The sequence below is a fragment of the Lithobates pipiens genome, unplaced genomic scaffold (genome assembly GCF_037356315.1).
Source record: "Lithobates pipiens isolate NorthernLeopardFrog02 unplaced genomic scaffold, aLitPip1_a1.2 Scaffold_16, whole genome shotgun sequence".
NCBI lineage: Eukaryota > Metazoa > Chordata > Amphibia > Anura > Ranidae > Lithobates > Lithobates pipiens.
Window position 1 is genome coordinate 142,420,525 of NW_027507748.1, and position 12,626 is coordinate 142,433,150.

At 46.9% G+C, this 12,626-nt stretch overlaps 1 protein-coding gene across 1 annotated transcript in view; it reads right to left on the minus strand.

The window, feature by feature from the left end:
• Positions 1 to 12,626, minus strand: part of SCARF1 (scavenger receptor class F member 1) — a 71,589-nt gene that overhangs the window by 21,084 nt on the left and 37,879 nt on the right. The window contains exon 7 of the mRNA XM_077480558.1: positions 55 to 158. Within this exon, the coding sequence (XP_077336684.1) occupies positions 55 to 158 (104 nt within the window). The remainder of the gene's footprint in view (positions 1 to 54; positions 159 to 12,626) is intronic.

Here is a 12,626-nt window from a genome sequence, read left to right on the forward strand (position 1 = left end):
CATATATACTGTAATTATAAAGACAGAAATAACATATCAGAAAAAAAGACTCACTGAGCAGACAAGTTCCATACAGTGGGTTACAAGGACCGCCATCACATTCACAAGCACTTGAGCAGTTGAATCCAAAAAAGCCATGTGGACATGTTTCATTGCAGCTAAAATATACATAAAACAAAGATATTATACTGTCTTTGAGAATTTAAATATACCTCTTTGACATGACATTCTCATATATTAAACATGAAGAAATCTTTTGCTATCTGTGTTATTAATGAATGCACATAGAAATCATTAGGAGAAATCTTCTTGTGCTGTATCGCCATTACGATGCTCTAACACATTGTAATGTGCACAACTCATAGCAACACATGAATCTCAGTACTGTGCTGTATACCCCAAAGCATCTACAGAATGCACCTGTGCTAAAATGTACCCAAAGTATAGTGTAAGTTTCTCTGCAGCGAAAAAATGTAAAGCATGATCAATTATTTTGTGTTTGGTGCCCAGTTAAAATAAATGGCCTGTAGTAATGCAGCATAGCACAACACATGGCAAAGCGCATTGCCTTGCACGTGTTACCTCAATGCACCATGGTGTGCATAGGTCATGTTACTGCATACTTGTTGTGGGTCAGTCATTTAATAAAAACATACACATTCTTAATTTTCTCAGTTACATTTTATTCTTTTCATGCCCATTCACAAAGATTAACACCAATGAGAATCTGCAATTCTTACTGTTGGGGAAACTACCTCTATGCACACTCAGTGTGTTAACAGGCGCAACCAACCAGCGGTGCAGGCAGATTTGCACCCTGTACAAATCAATAGCCAGCACTGCCGCTGTTCACATGTAGCCACTCATTTGATCATGCAATTTGGGGCTTCCACCAGCCCTGGGTACAGACAGTTCGCATTCAGGGACATTTTGGCCACCCACAAACTGGATGCAGGTAATTGTCCAGTTTGTATGCCACAACACAGAATGATGCTGCATCCAAATACAGAGTTTAGCTGCACCGGAGTGCTGCAATCCAGCTATCTCTAGCCACCCTTCTGAATGAGCTCTTACATGAGTTTTCACTTTTTTGTGTCCTGTCTTCTCTCACTGTTTCTCTAATTGTGCTGTTCACTATTTGTAATCTGTATGCTTAAAAGCCACTATGTGTATAAAATATTTGCTGCGCTCCGGTGAGTGCATCTCACCAGAGCTTCCAAGAGAAAAACTGTGAATGGATTAAGACCTAAAGACCTCTTTTTATGTCAAGCCCCAACAGTACTGAACTAGAACCGCTTTAGCTATAGAATCATTCAAGCATGCATGCAATAAAAAGTACGGTATAATTTAACATAGGGAATGTATTATACCAGGTAAGTCCTTCTCTACCAGCCACATGTTTATGGGCATAGCCTCTGGGACCTACTGTCAGTTTGACAGCCAAGACCCTGATCTGCATAGCAGAGCTTTGGTTAGAGTCAGTGTTAAAACAAAAAAAAAAGAAAAAAGGAATCTCTGGCTGATACTCGCCTTCAATCCAGAGCTGCCTACCACACTACTACTATTTATTTTCTGCTATAGAATGTCCTCAGTCTTCTGAGTTGAATGGCTCGTAATGTCATGCTGTGAATGCAATTCGGCACCCTGCATCTCAATAGCATATTGATGCAGAGTGTGGGAGTCTGAGTCTGAGTCTGAGACCATCTCATTAGAACCGCTCTTTAAATCTTGAAAGCTGTCCATATTTGAGGGAGGACTAAAGTGGAAAAGGACCTCGCATGTCATAGGACTGCTCTGAAGAATATATATATATATATATATATATATATATATATATATATATATATATATATATATATAAAAATACATTATAGCCTTGTAGGGTTTAGTGCTGGTTCACACCAGCGTGACTTCTGAGTTGCACGACTTTGAAGAGACATCCCTGTGTGACTTCATCGCGGATTGCATAGACCTCTTTAAAAAAAGTTAATGCAAGTTGTATTGAAGTTGCCCCAAAGTAGTGCAGAATTTTTTTTTCTAAGTCGGAGCGACTTTATTTGCACTGATTAGAACGGTTCCATTGCAGTTAATTTGACGTAACTGTCGTGGAAGTGTGAACCAAGTGTAAAGAAACATAGATACATTGTAGTTAGATGCCCCTGTCAGGAACAGAGCATTCCAATTTATTTATTTTTTTGCAAACAGGAGCTGAAAAATCAACCAATAGGGATGGCCGAACGGTTCGCCCGGCGGTCGTTTCGCGGCAAATTTCGGCTGTTCGCCGTCCGCCCGATCGGCGGACTATTGCCGCCGTTCGCCCGGCGGACTTCCGTGTTTACTGTGTAAAAGAACTTTGACCTATGATGACACATCCATCATGGGGTACAGGACAGCCAATTGAGACATTACAGCACATGGACACTTGGACATTCCCCCTAACTTATAAATAGACCCGATCCGGCGGCCATTGTACATTCTTTCTACTGTCACTATAGGAAGAGGTTGCTGTGTGGAGCAGGGAGAGACTTCAGTGACCCAAATCGCTAGCTATTAGGTCCACAAAAGTTCTTTTAAGGACTGGTATCATGGTATAGGTGTTAGGTGTAGTTCAGGATGTAGGTTTGAGGCAGTGCTGTGCTAGTGCTGTGCTAGTGATTGTTGCAGCAGCCTGAGTGTCTTTTGTCAGTGTAAAGAAAGGGACAGGACGCTGTGTGCCCGAGGGTTTAATCATTAGCTGTTACTATTAGGTCCACAAAAGTGCTATTCAAGTTATTGTTCCAGCAGCCTCTGTTTTGTCAGTTTAAATAGGGACAGGCAGGAAGCTGTGTGTGAGACAGTGAGGGACAGTCAGTTTAAACAGTAGCTGTTACTATTAGGTCCACAAAGGTTCTTTTCTGGACTGGTATGGTAATAGGCTTGTACACGTATAATATTCTTTCTTCCAAATATAGAAAGAATATTATACTTGACTGCTGCCCTATACTGCAGCAGTCCTTTATCAGTATAGGGACTGAGGTACAGTCTACTAATCATTCACAACCTACTTGTTCCACAAAGGTCCTTATAAGGACTGGTAAGGTATAGGGTACTACAGTACATAGAGTTGAGTGAGGTACAGTCTGCTATTCCTTAACCACTTGGGATCCGCGCTATTGCCAAATGACGGCATTAGCGCGGACCTACATTTCCGGGACTACGTCTATTGACGTCGTCCCGCGTAGGAGCGGCCTGCGCGCCCCCTGAGGGGCGCGCGCGGCGCGCTCTGTGATCGGCGAGTCCATCAGACTCGCCTGATCACCGATCCGTGCAAGGGGTCGATCCCGACCCCTTATCACGTGATCAGCTGTCAGCCAATGACAGCTGATCATGTGATAGAACGGAGCCGGTAATCGGCTATTATTCCTCCTCGCGCTGACAGCGCGAGGAGAAAAAAAAAAGCCGATCACCGGCGGCCGTGATCGGGACATCACGGCCATCAATACAAGGGACCACCTGCCACCTGCCAGTGCCCACCTGCCTCCCGCAGTGCCATCCTGAAGTAAAAGTAAAAGTAAGTGCCCCCCGTCAGTGCCCATAGTGCCCACAGTGCCACCCACAGTGCCACCCCACAGTGCCACCCACAGTGCCACCCACAGTGCCACCCACAGTGCCACCCACAGTGCCCACAATCTGCCTCAAAGGTGCTGCACCCCAGTGCCGCCCATCAGTGCCCAGCAGTGCCGCCCATCAGTGCCCAGCAGTGCCACCTATCAGAGCCACCTATCAGTGCCACCTATCAGTGCCCATCAGTCCCATCTATCTGTGGTACCTATCAGTGCCCATCCGTGCCACCCATCCGTGCCACTTATCCGTGCCACCCATCCGTGCCATCTTATCTGTGCCCATCTTTGCCCATCAGTGCCGCCTTATCTGTGCCCATCAGTGCCGCCTTATCTGTGCCTATTAGTGCCGCCTTAACTATGCCTATCAGTGCCCATCAGTGCAGCCTATCAGTGCCCACCAATGCAGCCTATCAGTGCCCACCAATGCAGCCCATCAGTGCCCACCAATGCAGCCTATCAGTGCCGCCTAATCAGCGCACTTCAATGAAGGAGAAAAATGACCCGTTTAGCATAAAATAAAACTCCGAGCTGTAACTAAATACCACCAAAAGAAAGCTCTATTTGTGGGAAAAAAATGATAAAAATTTCATTTGGGTACAGTGTTGTATGCCCGCGCAATTGTCATTCAAAGTGCATCAGCGCTGAAAGCTGAAAATTGGTCTGGGACTGAGGGGGGTTTAAGTGCCCAGTAAGCAAGTGGTTAAGGACTGGTATAGGTCCACAATACATAGGGTTGAGGTGCACTACTGCTGACTGCTGCCCTATACTGCAGCAGTCCTTTATCAGTATAGGGACTGAGGTGCAGTCTGCTAATCATTCACAACCTACTTGTCCCACAAAGGTCCTTATAAGGACTGGTAAGGTATAGGGTACTACAGTACATAGGGTTGAGTGCGGTACAGTCTGCTATTCCTTAAGGACTGGTATAGGTCCACAATACATAGGGTTGAGGTGCACTACTGCTGACTGCTGCCCTATACTGCAGCAGTACTTTATCAGTATAGGGACTGAGGTACAGTCTGCTAATCATTCACAACCTACTTGTTCCACAAAGGTGCTTATAAGGACTGGTAAGGTATAGGGTACTACAGTACATAGGGTTGAGTGAGGGACAGTCTGCTATTCCTTAAGGACTAGTATAGGTCCACAATACATAGGGTTGAGGTGCACTACTGCTGACTGCTGCCCTATACTGCAGCAGTCCTTTATCAGTATAGGGACTGAGGTGCAGTCTGCTAATCATTCACAACCTACTTGTCCCACAAAGGTCCTTATAAGGACTGGTAAGGTATAGGGTACTACAGTACATAGGGTTGAGTGCGGTACAGTCTGCTATTCCTTAAGGACTGGTATAGGTCCACAATACATAGGGTTGAGGTGCACTACTGCTGACTGCTGCCCTATACTGCAGCAGTACTTTATCAGTATAGGGACTGAGGTACAGTCTGCTAATCATTCACAACCTACTTGTTCCACAAAGGTGCTTATAAGGACTGGTAAGGTATAGGGTACTACAGTACATAGGGTTGAGTGAGGGACAGTCTGCTATTCCTTAAGGACTAGTATAGGTCCACAATACATAGGGTTGAGGTGCACTACTGCTGACTGCTGCCCTATACTGCAGCAGTCCTTTATCAGTATAGGGACTGAGGTACAGTCTGCTAATCATTCACAACCTACTTGTTCCACAAAGGTCCTTATAAGGACTGGTAAGGTATAGGGTACTACAGTACATAGGGTTGAGTGAGGTACAGTCTGCTATTCCTTAAGGACTGGTATAGGTCCACAATACATAGGGTTGAGGTGCACTACTGCTGACTGCTGCCCTATACTGCAGCAGTCCTTTATCACTATAGGGACTGAGGTACAGTCTGCTAATCATTCACAACCTACTTGTTCCACAAAGGTCCTTATAAGGACTGGTAAAGTATAGGGTACTACAGTACATAGGGTTGAGTGAGGTACAGTCTGCTATTCCATAAGGACTGGTATAGGTCCACAATACATAGGGTTGAGGTGCACTACTGCTGACTGCTGCCCTTCTGCTGCAGCAGTCCTTTATCAGTATAGGGACTGAGGTACAGTCTGCTAATCATTCACAACCTACTTGTTCCACAAAGATCCTTATAAGGACTGGTAAGGTATAGGGTACTACAGTACATAGGGTTGAGTGAGGTACAGTCTGCTATTCCTTAAGGACTGGTATAGGTCCACAATACATAGGGTTGAGGTGCACTACTGCTGACTGCTGCCCTTCTGCTGCAGCAGTCCTTTATCACTATAGGGACTGAGGTACAGTCTGCTAATCATTCACAACCTACTTGTTCCACAAAGGTCCTTATAAGGACTGGTAAGGTATAGGGTACTACAGTACATAGGGTTGAGTGAGGTACAGTCTGCTATTCCATAAGGACTGGTATAGGTCCACAATACATAGGGTTGAGGTGCACTAGTACTGACTGCTGCCCTTCTGCTGCAGCAGTCCTTTATCAGTATAGGGACTGAGGTACAGTCTGCTAATCATTCACAACCTACTTGTTCCACAAAGGTCCTTATAAGGACTGGTAAGGTATAGGGTACTACAGTACATAGGGTTGAGTGAGGTACAGTCTGCTATTCCTTAAGGACTGGTATAGGTCCACAATACATAGGGTTGAGGTGCACTACTGCTGACTGCTGCCCTTCTGCTGCAGCAGTCCTTTATCAGTATAGGGACTAAGGTACAGTCTGCTAATCATTCACAACCTACTTGTTCCACAAAGGTCCTTATAAGGACTGGTAAGGTATAGGGTACTACAGTACATAGGGTTGAGTGAGGTACAGTCTGCTATTCCTTAAGGACTGGTATAGGTCCACAATACATAGGGTTGAGGTGCACTACTGCTGACTGCTGCCCTTCTGCTGCAGAAGTCCTTTATCAGTATAGGGACTAAGGTACAGTCTGCTAATCATTCACAACCTACTTGTTCCACAAAGGTCCTTATAAGGACTGGTAAGGTATAGGGTACTACAGTACATAGGGTTGAGTGAGGTACAGTCTGCTATTCCTTAAGGACTGGTATAGGTCCACAATACATAGGGTTGAGGTGCACTACTGCTGACTGCTGCCCTATACTGCAGCAGTCCTTTATCAGTATAGGGACTGAGGTACAGTCTGCTAATCATTCACAACCTACTTGTTCCACAAAGGTCCTTATAAGGACTGGTAAGGTATAGGATACTACAGTACATAGGGTTGAGTGAGGTACAGTCTGCTATTCCTTAAGGACTGGTATAGGTCCACAATACATAGGGTTGAGGTGCACTAGTACTGACTGCTGCCCTTCTGCTGCAGCAGTCCTTTATCAGTATAGGGACTGAGATACAGTCTGCTAATCATTCACAACCTACTTGTTCCACAAAGGTTCTTATAAGGACTGGTAAGGTATAGGGTACTACAGTACATAGGGTTGAGTGAGGTACAGTCTGCTATTCCTTAAGGACTGGTATAGGTCCACAATACATAGGGTTGAGGTGCACTAGTGCTGACTGCTGCCCTTCTGCTGCAGCAGTCCTTTATCAGTATAGGGACTGAGGTACAGTCTGCTAATCATTCACAACCTACTTGTTCCACAAAGGTCCTTATAAGGACTGGTAAGGTATAGGGTACTACAGTACATAGGGTTGAGTGAGGTACAGTCTGCTATTCCTTAAGGACTGGTATAGGTCCACAATACATAGGGTTGAGGTGCACTACTGCTGACTGCTGCCCTTCTGCTGCAGCAGTCCTTTATCAGTATAGGGACTAAGGTACAGTCTGCTAATCATTCACAACCTACTTGTTCCACAAAGGTCCTTATAAGGACTGGTAAGGTATAGGGTACTACAGTACATAGGGTTGAGTGAGGTACAGTCTGCTATTCCTTAAGGACTGGTATAGGTCCACAATACATAGGGTTGAGGTGCACTACTGCTGACTGCTGCCCTTCTGCTGCAGCAGTCCTTTATCAGTATAGGGACTAAGGTACAGTCTGCTAATCATTCACAACCTACTTGTTCCACAAAGGTCCTTATAAGGACTGGTAAGGTATAGGGTACTACAGTACATAGGGTTGAGTGAGGTACAGTCTGCTATTCCTTAAGGACTGGTATAGGTCCACAATACATAGGGTTGAGGTGCACTACTGCTGACTGCTGCCCTTCTGCTGCAGAAGTCCTTTATCAGTATAGGGACTAAGGTACAGTCTGCTAATCATTCACAACCTACTTGTTCCACAAAGGTCCTTATAAGGACTGGTAAGGTATAGGGTACTACAGTACATAGGGTTGAGTGAGGTACAGTCTGCTATTCCTTAAGGACTGGTATAGGTCCACAATACATAGGGTTGAGGTGCACTACTGCTGACTGCTGCCCTATACTGCAGCAGTCCTTTATCAGTATAGGGACTGAGGTACAGTCTGCTAATCATTCACAACCTACTTGTTCCACAAAGGTCCTTATAAGGACTGGTAAGGTATAGGATACTACAGTACATAGGGTTGAGTGAGGTACAGTCTGCTATTCCTTAAGGACTGGTATAGGTCCACAATACATAGGGTTGAGGTGCACTAGTGCTGACTGCTGCCCTTCTGCTGCAGCAGTCCTTTATCAGTATAGGGACTGAGATACAGTCTGCTAATCATTCACAACCTACTTGTTCCACAAAGGTCCTTATAAGGACTGGTAAGGTATAGGGTACTACAGTACATAGGGTTGAGTGAGGTACAGTCTGCTATTCCTTAAGGACTGGTATAGGTCCACAATACATAGGGTTGAGGTGCACTAGTGCTGACTGCTGCCCTTCTGCTGCAGCAGTCCTTTATCAGTATAGGGACTGAGGTACAGTCTGCTAATCATTCACAACCTACTTGTTCCACAAAGGTCCTTATAAGGACTGGTAAGGTATAGGGTACTACAGTACATAGGGTTGAGTGAGGTACAGTCTGCTATTCCTTAAGGACTGGTATAGGTCCACAATACATAGGGTTGAGGTGCACTAGTGCTGACTGCTGCCCTTCTGCTGCAGCAGTCCTTTATCAGTATAGGGACTGAGATACAGTCTGCTAATCATTCACAACCTACTTGTTCCACAAAGGTCCTTATAAGGACTGGTAAGGTATAGGGTACTACAGTACATAGGGTTGAGTGAGGTACAGTCTGCTATTCCTTAAGGACTGGTATAGGTCCACAATACATAGGGTTGAGGTGCACTACTGCTGACTGCTGCCCTATACTGCAGCAGTCCTTTATCAGTATAGGGACTGAGGTACAGTCTGCTAATCATTCACAACCTACTTGTTCCACAAAGGTCCTTATAAGGACTGGTAAGGTATAGGATACTACAGTACATAGGGTTGAGTGAGGTACAGTCTGCTATTCCTTAAGGACTGGTATAGGTCCACAATACATAGGGTTGAGGTGCACTAGTGCTGACTGCTGCCCTTCTGCTGCAGCAGTCCTTTATCAGTATAGGGTCTGAGATACAGTCTGCTAATCATTCACAACCTACTTGTTCCACAAAGGTCCTTATAAGGACTGGTAAGGTATAGGGTACTACAGTACATAGGGTTGAGTGAGGTACAGTCTGCTATTCCTTAAGGACTGGTATAGGTCCACAATACATAGGGTTGAGGTGCACTACTGCTGACTGCTGCCCTATACTGCAGCAGTCCTTTATCAGTATAGGGACTGAGGTACAGTCTGCTAATCATTCACAACCTACTTGTTTCACAAAGGTCCTTATAAGGACAGGTAAGGTATAGGGTACTACAGTACATAGGGTTGAGTGAGGTACAGTCTGCTATTCCTTAAGGACTGGTATAGGTCCACAATACATAGGGTTGAGGTGTACTAGTGCTGACTGCTGCCCTTCTGCTGCAGCAGTCCTTTATCACTATAGGGACTGAGGTACAGTCTGCTAATCATTCACAACCTACTTGTTCCACAAAGGTCCTCATAAGGACAGGTAAGGTATAGGGTACTACAGTACATAGGGTTGAGTGAGGTACAGTCTGCTATTCCTTAAGGAGTGGTATAGGTCCACAATACATAGGGTTGAGGTGCACTACTGCTGACTGCTGCCCTTCTGCTGCAGTAGTCCTTTATCAGTATAGGGACTGAGGTACAGTCTGCTAATCATTCACAACCTACTTGTTCCACAAAGGTCCTTATAAGGACTGGTAAGGTATAGGGTACTACAGTACATAGGGTTGGGTGAGGTACAGTCTGCTATTCCTTAAGGACTGGTATAGGTCCACAATACATAGGGTTGAGGTGCACTACTGCTGACTGCTGCCCTTCTGCTGCAGCAGTCCTTTATCAGTATAGGGACTGAGGTACAGTCTGCTAATCATTCACAACCTACTTGTTCTACAAAGGTCCTTATAAGGACTGGTAAGGTATAGGGTACTAAAGTACATAGGGTTGGGTGAGGTACAGTCTGCTATTCCTTAAGGACTGGTATAGGTCCACAATACATAGGGTTGAGGTGCACTACTGCTGACTGCTGCCCTATACTGCAGCAGTCCTTTATCAGTATAGGGACTGAGAGTTTTGTCACAGGGTCATTTAAATAATGACAGGCAGAGGAAGAGGCAGGCCCTTCCGCAGGGGTGGTAGGGGTAGGGCAGTAGCAACAGGCTTGAGCCAAAGTGGGAAGTTGCAGAAGGTGCGTTCAATTACTTTAACCACTTACCGACCACCGCACGACGATGTACGTCGACAGAATGGCACGGGCAGGCATATTGGCGTACATGTACGTCCGTGCCTTCCCGCGGGTCGGGGGCCCGATCGGGCCCCCGCCCGGTGCCTGCGGCGGTCGGTATTCGTTTGGGAGCGATCCCGGACGAGGGGACGGCCATTCATTCATGGCCACCCCCTCGCGATCGCTCCCGACGAATAGAAATCCTTCGTGACATCACTTCCTCTCCTGTAATGTAAACACAGGAGAGGAAGTGATGTGATCTCTCCACGTGTCGGTCTTTTTCGTTCCGGCACGGAGGAGAGAGGATCGGTGAGTTGCACCCAACACTACACTTACAGTAGAACACGCCAGGCACACTTTTCAGCAATTACTTTAACCACTTACCGACCGCCGCACGACGATGTACGTCGACAGAATGGCACGGGCAGGCATATTGGCGTACATGTACGTCCGTGCCTTCCCGCGGGTCGGGGGCCCGATCGGGCCCCCGCCCGGTGCCTGCGGCGGTCGGTATTCGTTTGGGAGCGATCCCGGACGAGGGGACGGCCATTCATTCATGGCCACCCCCTCGCGATCGCTCCCGACGAATAGAAATCCTTCGTGACATCACTTCCTCTCCTGTAATGTAAACACAGGAGAGGAAGTGATGTGATCTCTCCTCGTGTCGGTCTTTTTCGTTCCGGCACGGAGGAGAGAGGATCGGTGAGTTGCACCCAACACTACACTTACAGTAGAACACGCCAGGCACACTTTTCACCCCCCCGATCACCCCCCAATCACCCCTGCCCCCCCCAGTCACAGTGACACCAATTGCATTTTTTTTTTTTTTTTGCATTGGTGTCATTTGTGACTGTAATAACTGTTAGGGCAGTTAGGGTTAGCCCCCTTTAGCTCTAGGGTGCCCCCCTAACCCCCCCAATAAAGGTTTAACCCCGTGATCACCCCCCGTCGCCAGTGTCACTAAGGCTGGGTTCACATTGCAGTGGTTTATGAGAACGAATGTGATTCGCACCGCACTGCAGTGCAAATCACATCCGATCTCTGTGCGATTCGAGTTCAGCCATACAGATAGTATGGCTAAATTCGCATCGCACCCGCCGCAAATTCGCACGGGACCCTTTTTTTGGCCCGCAGCAGAATCGGATTGCATGGGTGTTCACACCATGCGATCCGAGTTTGCAGATCGCACTGCGATATGCGAACTGATCTGGGGGTGTCATTAACATTTCACTGACACTCCCAGCAGTTCGCATAGGGCAGTGTGAACTGCCGCCGGGAGGCATGCGATGCGGGAACCCGCCGCGGATTCGTGGCGTTCCCGCATCGCTCCAGTGTGAACCCAGCCTAATAAGCGATCGTTTTTCTGATCGCTGTATTAGTGTCACAGGTGACGCTAGTTAGGCAGGTAGGTATTTAGGTTCACCGCAGCTTTTTATAGCGCCAGGGACCCCCATATACTATCGCATAAAGCCCCCTGATTGCCCCCTAGTTAACCCTTTCACCAGTGATCACCATATAACTGTTACAGGTGACGCTGGTTGGTTAGTTATTTTTTTATAGTTTCAGGGCACCCGCCATTTATTACCTAATAAAGGTTTAACCCCCTGATCACCCGGCGGGTGTCATTTGTGACTGTAATAACTGTTAGGGCAGTTAGGGTTAGCCCCCTTTAGTTCTAAGGTACCCCCCTAACTCCCCCAATAAAGGTTTAACCCCGTGATCACCCCCCGTCGCCAGTGTCACTAAGGCTGGGTTCACATTGCAGCGGTTTATGAGAACGGATGTGATTCGCACCGCACTGCAGTGCAAATCGCATCCGATCTCTGTGCGATTCGAGTTCAGCCATACAGATAGTATGGCTGAATTCGTGTCGCACCCGCCGCACCCGCCGCAAACTCGCACGGGACCCTTTTTTTGGTCCGCAGCAGAATCGGATCGCATGGGTGTTCACACCATGCGATCCGAGTTTGCAGATCGCACTGCGATATGCGAACTGATCTGGGGGTGTCATTAACATTTCACTGACACTCCCAGCAGTTCGCATAGGGCAGTGTGAACTGCCGCCGGGAGGCATGTAATGCGGGAACCCGCCGCGGATTCATGGCGTTCCCGCATCGCTCCAGTGTGAACCCAGCCTAATAAGCGATCGTTTTTCTGATCGCTGTATTAGTGTCACAGGTGACGCTAGTTAGGCAGGTAGGTATTTAGGTTCGCCGCAGCTTTTTATAGCGCCAGGGACCCCCATATACTACCGCATAAAGCCCCCTGATTGCCCCCTAGTTAACCCTTTCACCAGTGATCA